The sequence below is a fragment of the Schistocerca americana genome, chromosome 2, assembly GCF_021461395.2.
Source record: "Schistocerca americana isolate TAMUIC-IGC-003095 chromosome 2, iqSchAmer2.1, whole genome shotgun sequence".
Lineage (NCBI taxonomy): Eukaryota > Metazoa > Arthropoda > Insecta > Orthoptera > Acrididae > Schistocerca > Schistocerca americana.
In genome coordinates this window covers 580,595,271-580,615,028 of record NC_060120.1, presented here as the reverse complement: position 1 = coordinate 580,615,028, position 19,758 = coordinate 580,595,271, and the positions used below count along the sequence as shown (strand labels likewise).

The 19,758-nt window shown below is 43.1% G+C and overlaps 1 protein-coding gene across 1 annotated transcript; it reads right to left on the bottom strand.

The window, feature by feature from the left end:
* Positions 1–15,099: 15,099 nt before the first annotated feature.
* LOC124595705 (calsequestrin-2-like) lies at positions 15,100–15,759 on the bottom strand. Its single transcript, XM_047134571.1, has 2 exons — positions 15,721–15,759; positions 15,100–15,622 (listed from the first exon to the last, which is right to left on the bottom strand). Exons 1-2 carry the CDS (start codon positions 15,749–15,751, stop codon positions 15,426–15,428), a joined length of 228 nt encoding a protein of 75 aa, XP_046990527.1. The 5' UTR covers positions 15,752–15,759; the 3' UTR covers positions 15,100–15,425.
* Positions 15,760–19,758: the final 3,999 nt, after the last annotated feature.

The window sequence follows — 19,758 nt, the reverse complement described above, 5'->3', positions numbered from 1 at the left end:
CTGGAGAGATCCCATGAAGAATGCAGTATCAACAAGCTGTCCGAGTTTGTTACCTTTGCTACAAACTGTGAGTGAAGTGCCTACCACGTGACAACAATTTAGCTATTTTAGCGAATATTCTAAATCATTAGGAATGCATATCAGCATGCTCAACGAAAAAAGCCGAAACGCTACGACTACAGATAGCCTTACTTGTGACCTACTCTGTCTTCTTAAATTTTGTAAAAAATGGAGAAATCGAGATAAGGGTGCCAGGTCCCTTCGAGGATGGCGGAATTAGAGACGGAACATGAACTCTGATTGGGAAGGGCGAAAGAAGTAAATCGGCGAGTCCTCCAACGACCCATCCCGACAATTGCTGAAGATATTTAGGGAAACTACAGGAAGCCTAAACATGAATGGTCATATTGGGATTTGAATATACGTACTCCTGAAGAACATTCCAATGAAAAATAAAGAGCGTACTACACACAGCCTTGTCAGTAGCCTTATACTACAAATCAGGTTAATATAATACACCATTTCACTAACGCAAATGAAGACTGAAATGTACCTTTTTTCATGGTACATTTATTCCGCTTGAATGAAACGTGCCTCGCGTATAGACTGAGAACCGTAGAAAATATACAAAATAGGCAAACGAAATAAAGTGCTCTGTGGAAACCACTTCATGTTTAAATCCCCTAAATCATCGTCTCGAACACTGGACTTGTCCATGAAAGGTTTATGGAAGATATAGCTACGATTTGCCTAAAGAACATCCTAGTTTCTTGGTTCGCAATTCTCAGTGTCTGTCTTACTGTAAGCATTTTCACTCTGCGAAGCAGTTGAAACTCTTACTGATGTAAATTACTACTGCAGACAAGTAATCGCCAAGTCAGTAATGCTGTAATATTTCTATTCCATTGTCTTTTCGTTTACAACCCTTTTATGTGGTTTTTCCAGAACTTACTCCGTACTTAGATTTTTCTTTTTTGTAACAAAGTTATTTCTGTATGTGTACCTTCTTTGATGCGCTGCTCTCCAAATTAGGACTTTACAAATGTTACAATGTGAAACAAAAAATAACTTAGCGATCACATTGTACTGCCGCACTACAGATATTGTCTCGTACGATCACGCCGCTCTTACGTGTGGTATCATCGTTGTATTTGATGCAGTAATGAGTTGTCCGAGTGTATCTAAAACGGACTACGGCGCATGCGTTGTTAATGACGATGGGGTTGAGAGAAAGGAGGATGTGAATTCAGCCAGGTAGACTGCTGCTCTGGCAAGTTAGTTGAAGGTTGCAATTCTTTATGCCCTAATCTGACGTTACGATCACCATGGATAGCTTTTCATGAGCTCGTGCCGCGACATACTGCAAATAGGGATTTAACCCACCGCAATCTTTTATGCTCTGAATGTGTAACGTGAATCATCTCTGCCGGTGGAGACATTAAAAATGACATTCCTTTCCGTTGTTGGGGATGACACCAGTTTTCCTCTGGCGGAAAAAGATTTCTGGACATACCTCTTACTTGACACCTTCAACTTTTGTAGTCCTGTCTTCCTCAGTTGCATGTAATATTACGGTATATTGATAATTTTTACTTATGGACCGTCTGACAGCAACTGAATAAAACACAATTTTAGTGCCATAAACCAAAACATTGCATTAAAACAAGCGTTCAGTTCACAGTGCTGTGGAATGTGGGGGAAAAAACCGCAAATTGGCGTTCATAAGAAGAAGAACGACACGTAAAATGCAACAGGAGCGTAATATGTAAGAAATTGTCCACGCAACCTGCCACTGATGATGCCTTGCAGAAAATAAAGGCGAAACGCGTATGGCACTAAAATTGTGTTTCATTCAGTTGCTGTCAGACGGTCCATAAGTAAAAATTATCAATATACCGTAATACCTCTTACTTCTTTATAAGGACTCACAGAATGGAAAGTTCTACAATGAAAAGGGACCAGAACACGTACCTTCTACGCGCTTTTGGTGAACATCCTGAAGCGTTTGATAGTTTCATCAATAAACTGTTACATAATGAAAATGTGTGTTGTCCACGAACGGAGAGTATTTAAGCGTGGAGAAACGTCCCTATGCGAGAAAAGTCTCCGTATGCAAATTCGTTAAGATCTTGGGGTCCTATCAAGCCTTCGCTTAGTAGATCTAAATTCAAGAACGCTATTGAACACCAACGTAAGAGAGATTAGGACATCGCTAGATAAGAAATACAGATGACAACATCTGCAACTCATTTTACAGAAAGGCTAGTATGCAACGAATGGAATTTTACCTGAAGAGTTACCTACATGCACCGGAAATACAAGATTCAAATTCTTTAAACCAAAAAATCAGGGCGATTTTTTATATCGGATGAAAATTAAGCTAACAAACTCTGGGAGGTTGTATGGGACAATGAGAATACGTTTTCTAATGTGTTTTCCCGTGAGAACAAAAAAATAAACAGAAACAAATTTTAATTATTTATTACCAAGAGACAAGAGCATTAACAAAACTACTTGAGTTGTACTAGAGGTTCAAAAATTGCTCCGCTGAATTTTAAACAGAGGTTATATCCGCGGCTCATGTGGTATCTAACACGTTCAAAGGCTGCAGTAGTGTTTTAATTCCTACTGTTGCTGCTGCTGTTGCTACTGTTACTGTTACTATCCGGGAAAACCAATCCTCTTCTCCTTCAACAGGGCTCTTGTAAACAGCGTTGCACAAAGGAAGTCCACAGGGGTCAAATCAGGGGATCGAGTAGGCCGTGGCACAGGACCACCACTGCCAGTCCACTTTTCTGGAAACTGTCGGTTGAAGAATCGACACACCGGACAACTAGCATGTGCCGACTATTCGTCATGCTGGAACCACATGCGTTGTCCCTTAGCGAGTGGCACTTCATCCAGTAAATCTGGCAATACTCTGGAGAAGAAATTATTATGATGTCTTTCTTTTAAAGGCATCAGATATAGCCCAATTAAACAGTTACGAACAACACCTGCCCACATGTTCAGGCAGAACCGCACTTTGTGAGCGTGTGTAAATGTGGCATTTGAAGTAACTTCACTCAAACCGTGAGAGTTGTGGATTGTGAAGACCCTATCACGGCCGAACGTTGTTTCATCTAAAACAGCACAGAGGACGGAGGTGTAGTATGCATTTGACGCTGTTCCAGGTACCGCTGCGAAAACTATGCTCTAAGCGGACCATCATCTGGTTCCAGGTCCGCAGCTCGTGGTCTAGTGGCTAGCGTTGCTGCCTCTGGGTCCCGGGTTCGATTCCCGACCGGGTTGGGGACTTTCTCTGCACAGGGAGTGATCATCGTAATCATCATCTGGTTCCAGGTTGTACACACGCTGCAAACTGGATTAACAATTGTTGATGATGGTTTTTTGTTTTATTTGTCCGATTCGTCCCCATGTTACGCGAAATCTTAGTACTGAGAGCGATTACGCCCTCTACCGGATCAAAATAATGCTCACAGGCAATTGCGACAAAGAAAAATGTTTGTTTTGTCTCCCGTGCAACCTCCCAGAGTTTTTCGGCTGAAATTATTTCGATCCTCTTACATCATTAAATTTCCTAGAGGAATGGCTTTCACTACTGTACAACTCAAGACACCATAATTACGAGTACGCCACTGTATATGACGTGGAACTACTTTGAGTAATAACATTTTGAAGCTACCTTTGTTGGCATAAACTAAACTGATGGTTTGTGTTTGCAAATTGGAAACATGTTACACTTTCAAACATTTATGCACGTAACATTCTTTTATGGCATTAAAAGATGTAATGCTACGGCAACGCAAGGAACTTCATCGGAATGTGTTTAGATAGCAGCATTAATGCACAATGTTGAGGAAACGATCCACGCTTTCCGTTTGAATGGATAAAATCCAGTTGTGTTCCTGTACCGTACGACGAGAACGGTAAGTGCCGGCATCCGATTTCCCAGGAATTTCACTGAATGGAAGAGAAGTTCAAATAACACGACACGAGTCTCTGCTTATCCGTAGCTACTCGACCGTTTCTGAGAAGCCACTGCTCAAAATTTTAAAGGTATTACCGCGCGATATCCTCCGCCAAAGTGAGGACATTAGTGGTTAGCGTCCCGTCTTCTAAACACTATTGTTTTTATTTGTTTTATTTCTATTGTGATTTATCTACCCATGTTCGTAGACTGTTACTACACGAATGTTTCTAATCAAATTAGGGAATACAAGGGCGTTATTCTCATTAATTATATTTTATTCACATGTTTATTCTTCATGAAGATTTGGTACGATTTCTTGGAGGATACTGATCGCGCACACATTTACGAAAAACAGATATTCCGAACACCACGAGCATCACGCGAAGGTAGGTTTGCCACAGCGTCATTTCTTCGTATGAATCTCACTCGGAAAAGGAACGCAGTTAACACTGCCGAAGACTTCGCCTGTTGGAATAATTTCACGGCAAACCATTCATAACGTCCGCTTGCAATTTATTACGAACCACGATACGCTACAGGAATTTCACCGAAAACAATTTCAAATAATTTTCACATTATATTCTTTAATTCCATCATCTGACGTACAATTAACAGAAGAATAAGGACTATGTTATATCAACACACACTGGAAAACGTTCCTGTATGAATCTTCCACAAACATGAGTATATAAATGAAAAACAAAAATAAAAGTAATAATCTAGTTTCGAATAAGGGGCCAAAATTAAGAAGCTGCCAGACTGACCACTGCGTCACCATTTCGTTTGAGGATACCTCGCGGTGAAAAGAACGAAATACATGAAAACGCATCGAAAAAATTTGACCGTTTTTTTCAGAATCGGTCGAGCATCTGCGAATAATCCGAGACATGTTCGTGTATTTTGACCCCTCTTCCACTGAGGGAAGTTTCTGGGAAAACGGGTGATGGCACTTTAAGAGTTCACCTCGTTAGTGTGTATCACTCACCGGAGGAGATTCAAGGTATATAGTTCATTTACCGTGCTGCAGAACATGTACGGATGAGTTTTTGAAGAAGCTGTTTGCATTACCTTCCTCGATTTGAAGGAAAAACGGAGGGAAAGCTACAGGAATTTTTGCCCAACAAATGATGAATTCGTCGAAGAGCCAGTGGTTGGATTATTATGTATCTTGGCATCGAGGTAGTTGTGAACGGAATAAATTGCTTTCCGATCGGAACACGGGCTAGCAAGGGTTGCCACCAGACACTGGTGGATCTAGGGCAGGATCCCTGGGTGGCGGCGGGGTCAGGGATTTTCTCTGCCTCGTGATGACTGGGTGTTGTGTTCTGTCCTTAGGTTAGTTAGGTTTAAGTAGTTCTTAGTTCTAGGGGACTGATGACCATAGATGTTAAGTCCCATAGTGCTCAGAGCCATTTTTTGAACCTTCCGGGTGGCTGTGGAATTTGCTGAAGAAGCTGCATTCCTGTTTCCCAGATTCTCTCTCGATATTAATATCGGACGACGCTCATGCACCCATCAGCTTTCACCTTTGTAATTCTTTCTGCTGGGAATATTTTTGTTCTATTATGCTATAAAACACTTTCATCCTCCCTGAATTGTCGATACGACGACTCATTTGTCTGTGCAGTGTCACGCGAGATACACTATGCCAATCTTTTATTACATTCGGTACATAATATTTACAAGTAACGTTGCTTTTTGGGAGCTTTCTGCAACTGTGGACGCTAGTATATTCTGAAAGAGAGAATGATTGGGCACTGCCGTCCCGGCGCTGAAGAGTTCATTAGAGATGACGCACAAGCTTAGAATAGACACAGATAGAGAATGACATCGGTCGTGTGCTCAGAGCCACCATTACCTGCAGTTCTTTTTCAGTTGCAGGAAAGTACCGTCTGACAGAAGTAGAGGAAGATGTAGGGCTGGGTGCATATACTCGAAGCCAGCTATCTAAATGTTAGTAAAAGTATCAGAAATAAACAAAAAAGTTATATGATAAGTTTATTAAACTTAGTTTGAGATTCAGTACTGGAAAGAAAGCGTTCTAAAAATTGTTGCAACAATGTGCCTAAATGGAATCTGATGTGTAACGGTCCACTGTTATGACGAACGTAGACTAGAATGAATGAATGAATGAATGAATGACTGAATTTGAATGAATGAATGAATGAATGAATGAATGAATAACTAGTCATCCCGACAATCGCCCCCAGATCTTTAGGAAGTCCACGAGAACTTTACTCTGAATGGCCAGATGGAGATTTGCAACCCGATTAACCAGTATGAAAGTCCAGTCTCGCGACCACCGTATCACATTGCTAAACTTCCAGAATTCTGAAATAAAAGTATTTAATCTCATGCATTGAAGACATTGAACACTAAGAGTGGGTTTGAAATAGTTAACGAATTGTATCCGGGTCTTTCTACCAGACGCTTTATAGTGTTTCTAAAGGTTCCGGGATTATATGACGCCGTTATGATTCCAGAAGCTATCAGCACTTGACACAAAACAACAAGTATCTGCAAACACCCACCCTCTGACGATTAACCTGCAGTAAGGCGTTGCAGGTTGCATAAAACCCAACGATAGGGGCAGTTGACTTGTGTGCGTATTCCTTTAAGAGTCTTCAGGAGCATTTTCTCTGGTATTTCGACAGATATTTGCAATTTTCTTTCTGCATTGTGTAGCTGGAGTCAGCCGGAACAATTGTTGCTCGTCACGTCTTTCATGCGACACCCAGTGTCGACGGAAAGCGTCGGTTTGTTTTCCACTGTAAACAAAATTATTTCTTACGTGTGCGTTCGATAGAGGGCTCCCAAGTTAGTGTAGTGAGGTACTAGTGGTATCGATATGTATTAACAAGGACAGTAAGGCAGGAAGAATAAACAGTAGTGCAGCAGCAACTAAGTAGCGCTGCATGCTTGGCGGTGCTGTCGCTGCTTGAGTACTCGTCATTCTTCGCGTTTTACTGTCCCTGTTTATACATATCGATAAAACAAATATAGCACTAGACTAATCTGGGACTGGTCTATCGAACGTGCTCGTAAAATTTCGGTTTACGAATTATCATGTTTGTAGCGGGGAAGAAATTGACGCTTTCTGACGACACTGGACGTCGCATGAAACTTCTTATGTTTAGCGTTTCTTCGGCTGGATTCCATCTACATACTGCAAAAACAAAAGGAAATATCTGCCGAGCCAAACAGCAGGGAAAATGCGCCTGCAACTATCATATGAGATCTTGAGGACTGTAGGTGGCGTGCGTGAGTACCAGAAGACTACTTGCTAATAACAAGTAGGCGGCAGCGAAGTGCGCGTGTGCCCACTGACCCCTTAAAGAGAACTCGGCCTGTGGCCTACGGGTCAATTCCGGACCATAGTTGGCGGCCACAAAGAACCAATTAAAACGAATCTGGGCATGCGGTCCGCAGTCGGGCGCCTTCCGGGTGGGCAAAAAGCGCGCCACTAACTCTCGCTGGCGCCAGCAACACGTGCGCTCTGCTCTCCGCACAGCGGAATCCTCGCTTTTTTATAGCCAGGCAGAATTACGATCTGTGCTGTGCGACAACAGTGCGAGCGGATCTGTCATTCCCACGACTAGGCCATCTATTTAAATAATACTTTATCGCCATCTGGCAGTTCAGAGTTGCTTGGTCCTCTTCTCTGGTCGCATCTTTATTATTCTAGTAGGTGGACTGTAGTCATCAGCACTTTATGTGCTCCGATTCGTTCGGTCACTTTATTTGCCAAAGTCTGCGACCGGGAGGGGAGGGGGGGGGGGGGGGCGGCGGCACACATTAAACATGCCAATGTTTTTCTTGCACGATCGCCTCGTTAACTTAATCTATGCTACTACATGAAAAGTCGTCGTTATGGGTTGTTACCAAAAATCTCAGATTTCGTTAGCGATTTACTTCAGATTTTATGGAAACGTAGGCTATATTTAATAATTTTTAGCAAAAATCTTTCAAACTTCTTAACCAACTTACTTCATATTGTCACACAATTCTCTAATGAACATTCAGGCAGACATGGGCTTTATCCTTTAAACAACAAAGTAAATGCTTCACGTTAACATCGACTGAGAGAAAGATAATGGTGAGGAGCGTTACACTTAGAAAATATGCGGTTTTGTTTTCTTTCTCAGAGACTGTTTTATCAGTTTATCATTAGAATACTACCTCAAAATCTAAATCGTCTGGAACTTTGTAATCCCACCTGTTCGCAGACAAAATACCCTCGTAGATCAAACAGCAGGTGATTTCTTTCATATCCCATATACCAATGATCCCTACCAATTTACCCATTCATTTTAAGTGACTTCAATGCCAAATCAAGGTTTCACTCGTAATAATAAACAAGGCTGTAGGTCAGAGAGAGTGACGTATATCCAAATCCCAAACATAATCAGCAATTGCGAAGCATTGATAGGTTCTCTCGTATTCTGATATTTTCAGGTAAAATTCCCGCATTTATTAGCCTCGCTGCAGTTAAAGGTTGAACAGTGAATTGTTTTCTATTCCGTAACTCAAATTAGGCGTAGGGCACTAAACGCTTTCAGCTCTTTCTCAGCTGGAGAGCGATTTTAAATAATGGTCAATACGTACGTGAACGAGCGGGTTACAAATCCTCGGGAAGCCAGTCGGCTTTAGAGTTCCCGTGGTTTGCCTAAGTCACTCCAGCAGACCGCCGGCGTGAATCGTTTCGAACAGCAACGCCCTATTTCATTCACCATTAAACAGTAAGTGGACAAACAGCAACGGCATTACTATTTATAGGACATTTTCCAAAGCACCCAAATAAGATTAAGGAAAAATACGTAAATTTATTTTCGATACTGATAGTGTATCGCAGTTGTTCGGTTGCACAGAACGTAAAGCGTTTTCATCTTGAAACGAAGTAACAAAAATGTGAAGAAGCTTTGGAGATTTTTCCTAACAACCTTTCCCATAGATAGAGTGCTTATATGCTTATATATCGTATGTATTAAAATGTATTGCCTCTGTCTGTCCGAACTTTAATGAAGTACCGTATAAAAATTTGAAGTAAATCGGTTAACACTTTTCCAGATTTTTGCAAAAAGACGTTTCCCTTTATACGGTATATGTGAACTAGACTTTTCCTTGTATAGCAGTATAGATTAATGACATAGGAATTACTACAAGTCAACGATAGCTAACCATGTGTACTGAACAGGCCGCCCTTTAAAGGGAATAGAAGACTACTTAGAAATCTTGCATGTGAAAAGAAGAGATGAAAGCTCGTACGGCAAGGATTACCAACAACCATTCAAGTAAAGAAATATGATGTTCTTAATGTACATATGAAGAGCAAAGGAACAAAAATTTGAACGGTTTTTTTGGACTTCTTTCAATGCAGATGCATAGTTACGAAAAAGTAGTAGTTCAAAGACGAAATAACTAGAAGTTGGCATGCTTGTTGCTTGGAAGGGAGTCAAGAGTATTGTGATTCAGTAGTAGCTGCGCACGCATAATGATACAGTAGGCAAACCAGCTCTCACCTAAGCCACGACTCCTGAAGTAGCGCCAACTGCACACACTTCGAGGGCACAGAAGACTAAGAGGAAACTGTCTTCACTGACAGAAGGGGACCTATAGTGCAATGACTCATTTTAGGGACGATGCAAACGCGATGTTAACAGTTTTTTTATTCACAATTATCTTGTCACATCTGGTGAATTTACAACAATTTAAAGCTTTCATCCAATATCTACATCTACATCTACATCGATACTCCGCAAGCCACCCAACGGTGTGTGGCGGAGGGCACTTTACGTGCCACTGTCATTACCTCCCATTCCTGTTCCAGTCGCGTATGGTTCGCGGGAAGAACGACTGTCTGAAAGCCTCCGTGCGCGCTCTAATCTCTCTAATTTTACATTCGTGATCTCCTCGGGAGGTATAAGTAGGGGGAAGCAATATATTCGATACCTCATCCAGAAACGCACCCTCTCGAAACCTGGCGAGCAAGTTACACCGCGATGCAGAGCGCCTCTCTTGCAAAGTCTGCCACTTGAGTTTATTAAACATCTCCGTAACGCTATCACGGTTACCAAATAACCCGGTAACGGAACGCGCCGCTCTTCTTTGGATCTTCTCTATCTCTTCCGTCAACCCGATCTGGTACGGATCCCACACTGATGAGCAATACTCAAGTATAGGTCGAACGAGTGTTTTGTAAGCCACCTCCTTTGTTGATGGACTACATTTTCTAAGCACTCTCCCAATGAATCTCAACCTGGTACCCGCCTTACCAACAATTAATTTTATATGATCATTCCACTTCAAATCATTCCGCACGCATACTCCCAGATATTTTACAGACTTAACTGCTACCAGTGTTTGTTCCGCTATCATATAATCATACAATAAAGGATCCTTCTTTCTATGTATTCGCAATACATTACATTTGTCTATGTTAAGGGTCAGTTGCCACTCCCTGCACCAAGTGCCTATCCGCTGCAGATCTTCCTGCATTTCGCTACAATTTTCTAATGCTGCAACTTCTCTGTATACTACAGCATCATCCGCGAAAAGCCGCATGGAACTTCCGACACTATCTACTAAGTCATTTATATATATTGTGAAAAGCAATGGTCCCATAACACTCCCCTGTGGCACGCCAGAGGTTACTTTAACGTCTGTAGACGTCTCTCCATTGATAACAACATGCTGTGTTCTGTTTGCTAAAAACTCTTCAATCCAGCCACACAGCTGGTCTGATATTCCGTAGGCTCTTACTTTGTTTAGCAGGCGACAGTGCGGAACTGTATCGAACGCCTTCCGGAAGTCAAGAAAAATAGCATCTACCTGGGAGCCTGTATCTACACTTCTGGAAATTGAAATAAGAACACCGTGAATTCATTGTCCCAGGAAGGGGAAACTTTATTGACACATTCCTGGGGTCAGATACATCACATGATCACACTGACAGAACCACAGGCACATAGACACAGGCAACAGAGCATGCACAATGTCGGCACTAGTACAGTGTATATCCACCTTTCGCAGCAATGCAGGCTGCTATTCTCCCATGGAGACGATCGTAGAGATGCTGGATGTAGTCCTGTGGAACGGCTTGCCATGCCATTTCCACCTGGCGCCTCAGTTGGACCAGCGTTCGTGCTGGACGTGCAGACCGCGTGAGACGACGCTTCATCCAGTCCCAAACATGCTCAATGGGGGACAGATCCGGAGATCTTGCTGGCCAGGGTAGTTGACTTACACCTTCTAGAGCACGTTGGGTGGCACGGGATACATGCGGACGTGCATTGTCCTGTTGGAACAGCAAGTTCCCTTGCCGGTCTAGGAATGGTAGAACGATGGGTTCGATGACGGTTTGGATGTACCGTGCACTATTCAGAGTCCCCTCGACGATCACCAGTGGTGTACGGCCAGTGTAGGAGATCGCTCCCCACACCATGATGCCGGGTGTTGGCCCTGTGTGCCTCGGTCGTATGCAGTCCTGATTGTGGCGCTCACCTGCATGGCGCCAAACACGCATACGACCATCATTGGCACCAAGGCAGAAGCGACTCTCATCGCTGAAGACGACACGTCTCCATTCGTCCCTCCATTCACGCCTGTCGCGACACCACTGGAGGCGGGCTGCACGATGTTGGGGCGTGAGCGGAAGACGGCCTAACGGTGTGCGGGACCGTAGCCCAGCTTCATGGAGACGGTTGCGAATGGTCCTCGCCAATACCCCAGGAGCAACAGTGTCCCTAATTTGCTGGGAAGTGGCGGTGCGGTCCCCTACGGCACTGCGTAGGATCCTACGGTCTTGGCGTGCATCCGTGAGTCGCTGCGGTCCGGACCTAGATCGATGGGCACGTGCACCTTCCGCCGACCACTGGCGACAACATCGATGTACTGTGGAGACCTCACGCCCCACGTGTTGAGCAATTCGGCGGTACGTCCACCCGGCCTCCCGCATGCCCACTATACGCCCTCGCTCAAAGTCCGTCAACTGCACATACGGTTCACGTCCACGCTGTCGCGGCATGCTACCAGTGTTAAAGACTGCGATGGAGCTCCGTATGCCACGGCGAACTGGCTGACACTGACGGCGGCGGTGCACAAATGCTGCGCAGCTAGCGCCATTCGACGGCCAACACCGCGGTTCCTGGTGTGTCCGCTGCGCCGTGCGTGTGATCATTGCTTGTACAGCCCTCTCGCAGTGTCCGGAGCAAGTATGGTGGGTCTGACACACCGGTGTCAATGTGTTCTTTTTTCCATTTCCAGGAGTGTAATATTTTCTGGGTCTCATGAACAAATAAGGCGAGTTGGGTCTCACACGATCGCTGTTTGCGGAATCCATGTTGATTCCTACATAGTAGATTCTGGGTTTCCAGAAATGACATGATACGCGAGCAAAAAATATGTTCTAAAATTCTACAAGAGATCGACGTAAGAGATATAGGTCTATAGTTTTGCGCATCTGCTCGACGACCCTTCTTGAAGACTGGGACTACCTGTGCTCTTTTCCAATCATTTGGAACCCTCCGTTCCTCTAGAGACTTGCGGTACACGGCTGTTAGGAGGGGGGCAAGTTCTTTCGCGTACTCGTGTAGAATCGAATTGGAATCCCGTCAGGTCCAGTGGACTTTCCTCTATTGAGTGATTCCAGTTGCTTTTCTATTCCTTGGACACTTATTTCGATGTCAGCCATTTTTTCGTTTGTGCGAGGATTTAGAGAAGGAACTGCAGTGCGGTCTTCCTCTGTGAAACAGCTTTGGAAAAAGGTGTTTAGTATTTCAGCTTTACGCGTGGTATCCTCTGTTTCAATGCCATCATCATCCCGTAGTGTCTGCATATGCTGTTTCGAGCCACTTACTGATTTAACGTAAGACCAGAACTTCCTAGGATTTTCTGTCAAGTCGGTACATAGAATTTTACTTTCGAATTCAATGAACGCTTCACGCATAGCCCTCCTTACGCTAACTTTGACATCGTTTAGCTTCTGTTTGTCTGAGAGGTTTTGGCTGCGTTTAAACTTGGAGTGGAGCTCTCTTTCCTTTCGCAGTAGTTTCCTAACTTTGTTGTTGTACCACGGTGGGTTTTTCCCGTCCCTCACAGTTTTACTCGGCACGTACCTGTCTAAAACGCATTTTACGATTGCCTTGAACTTTTTCCATAAACACTCAACATTGCCAGTGTCGGAACAGAAATTTTCGTTTTGATCTGTTAGGTAGTCTGAAATCTGCCTTCTATTACTCTTGCTAAACAGATAAACCTTCCTCCCTTTTTTTATATTCCTATTAACTTCCATATTCAGGGATGCTGCAACGGCCTTATGATCACTGATTCCCTGTTCTGTACATACAGAGTCGAAAAGTTCGGGTCTGTTTGTTATCAGTAGGTCCAAGATGTTATCTCCACGAGTAGGTTCTCTGTTTAATTGCTCGAGGTAATTTTCGGATAGTGCACTCAGTATAATGTCACTCGATGCTCTGTCCCTACCACCCGTCCTAAACATCTGAGTGTCCCAGTCTATATCTGGTAAATTGAAATCTCCACCTAAGACTATAACATGCTGAGAAAATTTATGTGAAATGTATTCCAAATTTTCTCTCAGTTGCTCTGCCACTAATGCTGCTGAGTCGGGAGGTCGGTAAAAGGAGCCAATTATTAACCTAGTTCGGTTGTTTAGTGTAACCTCCACCCATAATAATTCACAGGAACTATCCACTTCTACTTCACTACAGGATAAACTACCACTAACAGCGACGAACACTCCACCACCGGTTGCATGCAATCTATCCTTTCTAAACACCGTCTGTACCTTTGTAAAAATTTCGGCAGAATTTATCTCTGGCTTAAGCCAGCTTTCTGTACCTATAACGATTTCAGCTTCGGTGCTTTCTATCAGCGCTTGAAGTTCCGGTACTTTACCAACGCAGCTTCGACACTTGACAATTACAATACCGATTGCTGCTTGGTCCCCGCATGTCCTGACTTTGCCCCGCACCCGTTGAGGCTGTTGCCCTTTCTGTACTTGCCCAAGGCCATCTAACCTAAAAAACCGCCCAGCCCACGCCACACAACCCCTGGTACACGTGTAGCCGCTTGTTGCGTGTAGTGGACTCCTGACCTATCCAGCGGAACCCGAAACCCCACCACCCTATGGCGCAAGTCGAGGAATCTGCAGCCCACATGGTCGCAGAACCGTCTCAGCCTCTGATTCAGACCCTCCACTCGGCTCTGTACCAAAGGTCCGCAGTCAGTCCTGTCGACGATGCTGCAGATGGTGAGCTCTGCTTTCATCCCACTAGCGAGACTGGCAGTCTTCACCAAATCAGATAGCCGCCGGAAGCCAGAGAGGATTTCCTCCGATCCATAGCGACACACATCATTGGTGCCGACATGAGCGACCACCTGCAGATGGGTGCACCCTGTACCCATCATGGCATCCGGAAGGACCCTTTCCACATCTGGAATGACTCCCCCCGGTATGCACACGGAGTGCACATTGGTTTTCTTCCCCTCTCTTGCTGCCATTTCCCTAAGGGGCCCCATTATAGTCTGTCTGTAAACTGAAGAGCGAGCAAGCGAGTCCCCACTCTGCCTACCCTGCTACGTCACAGGGCGCTTCTACAGGCTGTTTCACAACGTAGTACCGGCCCTGCGGCGGTGCGCGCTTCATATCTGTGGCGACGCCGCGTATAGATACGTCCCGGCTGTGTTTATTTTTAGACAAATGCATTAAGAGTATAAGGAAAACAAAAGACGATAGCTTCTTCGAAACAAAACATTATAGAGTAAATAATATTAACATAAGAACGGAAGTCAGTATTCTACTACAAACATGAACTATCCCGAGGAAATAATTCCTAAAGTGTTTTGGGAATTGGAAAAAGCACTGGCATAAGTGTATAGCATGTACTGGGGAATATTTTGAATAGGATAACATTGTTGTAGATTAACAAGTAAAGTTCTTACCAAAAAATAAAAATTAATATGTGAACGCACCTTGTATGTCAAGCTTTTTACATAGAAGTCCAGAATCGGTATACGTGTCTCGAAAGAAATTTCAGTAGTGTTTAGATTAGCTATTGCACACATGTTTTAAGCAATATTCCTTAGAATCATGTGAATAGTAACCGAGATAGAGTTTTAGTGACAGAGTATATTCAAATGCTGCTGTTCTCTAGGCATTAAATGTATTACGTGATTGAATCACGTTCTGCTAGCGAAACGTTAATTGATTTTACCATGAAGCTCTCAAGTTATTCCTGGTTTTGTACAACAAGTGATAATGGTATTTATTGCTTTGGACAACATTTGACTGTATTTATCTTGGAAAATCTTTTACTACCATGTACTACATTTCTACCAAAAGAAATTTCATAGTGTATGAGCAGAGTCAGGCTTGAAAGAACACACAACATATTTTTCAAAAAAATATTCATTGCCTGTTTACATACATCGTATTTTAGAGGTCATCATCAACATTGTCACTATCATTACTGTCGTCGTCGTCGTCGTCCTCGTCGTCATCACTTTCTAAATTAATAACTATAGCGTCTATTATGTCTTCCATAACCCCATCCTTAACCCAATATTCTCTTTCAAGTTTCTCCACATGGAGGCAGTATGCACTCCAGTCATCTTGACTTATCGTTTCAAAACCTGTAACAATTGGGACAAGTTTTTGTATACGCTCTCTTTCGGTTACGGCAAAATTTAGTTCGGAATAAAACATGGAAGCTCAGAAAATGTCTACATACCTTCTTTCACCAACTGCAGCAACTTCGTCATGCAAATATCTCCAAGAATATTTCTTCCTCTGACGAAATTCTTGAGCTTTGCCCACGCCATTTCAATTGGATTTAAGTCACAGTTGTATGGTGGAAGTCGCAGCACAGTGTGTCCATGGGCTTCAAGTATTTTATTAATGTCAAATACTTTGTCTTCCGGCTTATGTTGTTTAATTAAATCAAATAATTTTGTTTTTCTCATTGTCAACTCAGCTTCCACCTTATTTTTTAATAACCATTCAATCATTTCGCTTTTATTCGAGGACCTAGTTGGATCTTTGTTGTGTTCCTTGTTGTGATATGAAGCGTTGTCCATAACAATAACACAGTTCGGTGGCAGATTCGGAATCACTTTATTCGATATCCAATTAGAAAAATTTTCGTAGTTCATTTGCCCATGGTAGTCTCCTGTTGCACAACCCGCTTTATAAACCAACTGTGCTTTGGGTAAGAACCCATCTTTTGATCCAATATTCACCACTATAATCCTATTGCTTCCGCTAACATTGTCCATAATGCCCTCAACGCCAGGGCCCTGCCAACATTTTCTGTAAGTAATGTTATTGTCCACCCAAGTTTCATCAATATAAAAGAATTTTCTGCCTAGCTCCCTTAATTTCCTCACTTGGATCAGATACTTACATCGCCAGTCAATTATATCCGTTCTTTCTACGAGAATCTTTCGTTTACTTACAGATCTTTTCCAGGTAAATCCCATTTCACGCAATGTCTTGTGTAAAACATCTTTCTGCCAAGGAAAATGTATTTTTTGTTTCACGGCATTAAGCAATTTCCGTAATGTCGGCACTATTTTTTGGTTTATGTAAAAGTCCTCCATCGTTTGTCGAATGACTGATTTTGTGAAACTGTCTATGACGATGGGTTTCCTCCCTAAATTATCAGTTTTCCTTCGCGGCGATTCCAGTAAACCATGCGGCTTGTTTTCACGTTCCTTCCTTATGCGTCCTATAGTGGCGAGGCTGACGTTTGCATAAACTGCAGCCCTTTGATTGGGGCTGTTAATGTTAACCAACAGTTCTTTTTGTGTTGCCTCCTTAACACACGCTGTAATAACGTTAGAGACGATCGAACGCTCGTTACTCCGCAAATACCTCCTCTTCTTCGTATTCCGCACATTTTCTTGCAATGCAGGGCGATTATCCATCACTTCGGGATACTGAAGTATATCAGTGAGTACACAAAGTCAACTTACTGACGCTGGCAACAAAGATTCCACAAACAGAAACGACGTATATCAGTATATCACTGCACGCTGAACTACACCGCTAGACGGGTAACAGGGCAACTGATTTTGGGTGGCCCTGTAGGCCAGTGGCAGCGTTCTTCCGGGAAAGGCCACTTCCCCCACCAAAGGCGCTGTTCACTCTTCAGTTTACAGACAGACTATACGCGCCTGACGTTGGAGCTCCCAACTACCAGTAAGCCCACCCTCTGCAACTGCCCGGATCTTGCAGACTGAGGGGCAACCTCTGGAACAGGACAAGCAGCCATGTGGAACAATGGGACTGTGGTGAATCAAGGTTTTCAGACAACTGCAACCAAGCTACTCTTATCTAGTTATCAGTAGCAACAGTATCTTGCTACGAATAATTATGCCTATCACCTTGTTGATTTCAAGTGACCATGGTGATGGTTCATGATCATTTGTTGAATTTCTTTTGCAACAAGATTTTGGCTCCTTCGAGAATCATCTGAATCGAAACCGATAAAGTAAGTCCATTAAATGTGATTAAGACAATCCCTGAGCACTATGGGACTTAACATCTGAGGTCACCAGTCGCCTAGAACTTAGAACTAATTAATCATAACTAACCTAAGGGCATCACACACATCCATGCCCGAGGCAGGATTCGAACCTGCAACCGTAGCGGTCGCTCGGTTCCAGACTGTATATCTTCATCCAGTGACGCCCGTAGCGCTAGGATGACTGCGTTTGGCCAGTACTGTTAGGGTCTTCTGAGACTTGTTCGGACGGAGTTTTTTTTTTTAGTTTATCTTATATTGTAATGGGTGAAATATGGGAAGAAACCTCTTTTGAAAAAATGTCGCTATTAAGGTAATATTGAAGCTAGAATTACGAAAATTGGTACTTGGTTTCTCGGTCACAAAGAAATACATGTTTCAGCTTTTTGGAAATTAAGTCACTACCTGGTGAAAGTTTTTTTTGCAAATAAGTCATTACTAAAATGCTACTAAAGCAAAACCTACATAAATGAAATAGGTACTTGACACCTCTATTACACATGAAGAACTGTGCGTTAGGGGATGAGTTTCTACGGAAATATCGCTCCAAGCTTCCCCCATGAACCATGGACCTTGCTGTTGGTGGGGAGGCTTGCGTGCCTCAGCGATACAGATGGCCGTACCGTAGGTGCAACCACAACGGAGGGGTATCTGTTGAGAGGCCAGACAAACGTGTGGTTCCTGAAGAGGGGCAGCAGCCTTTTCAGTAGTTGCAAGGGCAACAGTCTGGATGATTGACTGATCTGACCTTGTAACAATAACCAAAACGGCCTTGCTGTGCTGGTACTGCGAACGGCTGAAAGCAAGGGGAAACTACGGCCGTAATTTTTCCCCAGGGAATGCAGCTTTACTGTATGATTAAATGATGATGGCGTCCTCTTGGGTAAAATATTCCGGAGGTAAAATAGTCCCTCATTCGGATCTCCGGGCGGGGACTACTCAAGAAGATGTCGTTATCAGGAGAAAGAAAACTGGCGTTCTACGGATCGGAGCGTGGAATGTCAGATCCCTTAATCGGGCAGGTACGTTAGAAAATTTAAAAATGGAAATGGATAGGTTAAAGTTAGATATAGTGGGAATTAATGAAGTTCGGTGGCAGGAGGAACAAGACTTCTGGTCAGGTGACTACAGGGCTATAAACACAAAATCAAATAGGGGTAATGCAGGAGTAGGTTTAATAATGAATAGGAAAATAGGAATGCGGGTAAGCTACTACAAATAGCATAGTGAACGCATTATTATGGCCAAGATAGATACGAAGCCCACACCTACTACAGTAGTACAAGTTTATATGCCAACTAGCTCTCCAGATGACGAAGAAATTGAAGAAATGTATGATGAAATAAAAGAAATTATTCAGATAGTGAAGGGAGACGAAAATTTAATAGTCATGGGTGACTGGAATTCGGTAGTAGGAAAAGGGAGAGAAGGCAACGTAGTAGGTGAAAATGGATTGGGGCTAAGAAATGAAAGAGGAAGTCGCCTGGTAGAATTTTGCACAGAGCATAACTTAATCATAGCTAACACTTGGTTCAAGAATCGTAAAAGAAGGCTGTATACATGGAAGAAGCCTGGAGATACTGACAGGTTTCAGATAGATTATATAATGGTAAGACAGAGGTTTAGGAACCAGGTTTTAAATTGTAAGACATTTCCAGGGGCAGATGTCGACTCTGACCACAATCTATTGGTTATGACCTGTAGATTAAAACTGAAGAAACTGCAAAAAGGTGGGAATTTAAGGAGATGGGACCTGGATAAACTGAAAGAACCAGAGGTTGTACAGAGTTTCAGGGAGAGCATAAGGGAACAATTGAAAGGAATGGGGGAAAGAAATACGGTAGAAGACGAATGGGTAGCTTTGAGGGATGAAGTAGTGAAGGCAGCAGAGGATCAAATAGGTAAAAAGACGAGGGCTAGTAGAAATCATTGGGTAACAGAAGAAATATTAAATTTAATTGATGAAAGGAGAAAATATAAAAATGCAGTAAATGAAGCAGGCAAAAAGGAATACAAACGTCTCAAAAATGAGATCGACAGGAAGTGCAAAATGGCTAATCAGGCATGGCTAGAGGACAAATGTAAGGATGTAGAGGCTTATCTCACTAGGGTAAGATAGATACCGCCTACAGGAAAATTAAAGAGACCTTTGGAGATAAGAGAACCACTTGTATGAACATCAAGAGGTCAGATGGAAACCCAGTTCTAAGCAAAGAAGGGAAAGCAGAAAGGTGGAAGGAGTAT

Coding starts and splice junctions, on each gene's coding strand:
- LOC124595705 (XM_047134571.1), bottom strand. CDS start 15,751: ATGACGAAGTTGCTGCAGTTGGTGAAAGAAG. Junction 15,623..15,720: donor GCTGCAGTTGGTGAAAGAAG/GTATGTAGACAT, acceptor CAATTGTTACAG/GTTTTGAAACGATAAGTCAA.